Raw genomic sequence first — 621 nt, forward strand, 5'->3', positions numbered from 1 at the left:
TAGAGAAAGTGACCTGTATACATACAAACATATATACATATATACATATATATATATATATATATATATATACACGCATGTACATAGATATATGTTTGTAGGTATTTCATACGAATATCATTTCATTTGCTGTACATGATCGTGTGTTTAAATTTCGTAAATTAGTATGATTAGTGTGTTGCCAAAACTGTAGATAATCAGCGTGATAAAAGGTAAACACACCAATATATAGAATTGAATATACCGAAAGAAATGGGGAATACATAGCGGGCTACTTTGTCGATACGACTTACACTTAGACCACGCTCTTTATCCATGGTGGAATTCTTCCCGTAACGATAGGACGTGTTACCAGTCAAGCAGTTCCAGAAAGCATTTGCACAGCTCCCACTGTATTTCTTTCGTTGGATCTTTGTAGTACAACTTTCCACAATATGCTGTGCGTCCACATTTTCTATAGTATGCGTGTTTGATTCACTGAGAGGCAAAAGCACTTTCTGAAAGTATAAAAAGAAAAACATGAGGGAAAACAAGTAAATTCTATAGACGACACAAAAATATCTTTGCGTTATGTAATTAATACATATGAATGCATATGTTTGTATATATATACATATATAT

The 621-nt window shown here is 32.5% G+C and overlaps 1 protein-coding gene across 2 annotated transcripts in view; it reads right to left on the bottom strand.

Moving 5' to 3' along the window:
• Window positions 1–77: 77 nt before the first annotated feature.
• LOC106873251 (gamma-aminobutyric acid receptor alpha-like) overlaps window positions 78–621 on the bottom strand; it is a 647,142-nt gene continuing 646,598 nt past the window's right edge. For both annotated transcript variants that reach the window (XM_052970713.1, XM_052970714.1), the window contains one exon: window positions 78–497. In XM_052970713.1, coding sequence (XP_052826673.1) covers window positions 198–497 — 300 coding nt within the window. In that variant the 3' untranslated portion in view covers window positions 78–197. The remainder of the gene's footprint in view (window positions 498–621) is intronic.

Source organism: Octopus bimaculoides, chromosome 9 (assembly GCF_001194135.2).
Source record: "Octopus bimaculoides isolate UCB-OBI-ISO-001 chromosome 9, ASM119413v2, whole genome shotgun sequence".
Classification (NCBI taxonomy): Eukaryota; Metazoa; Mollusca; class Cephalopoda; order Octopoda; family Octopodidae; genus Octopus; species Octopus bimaculoides.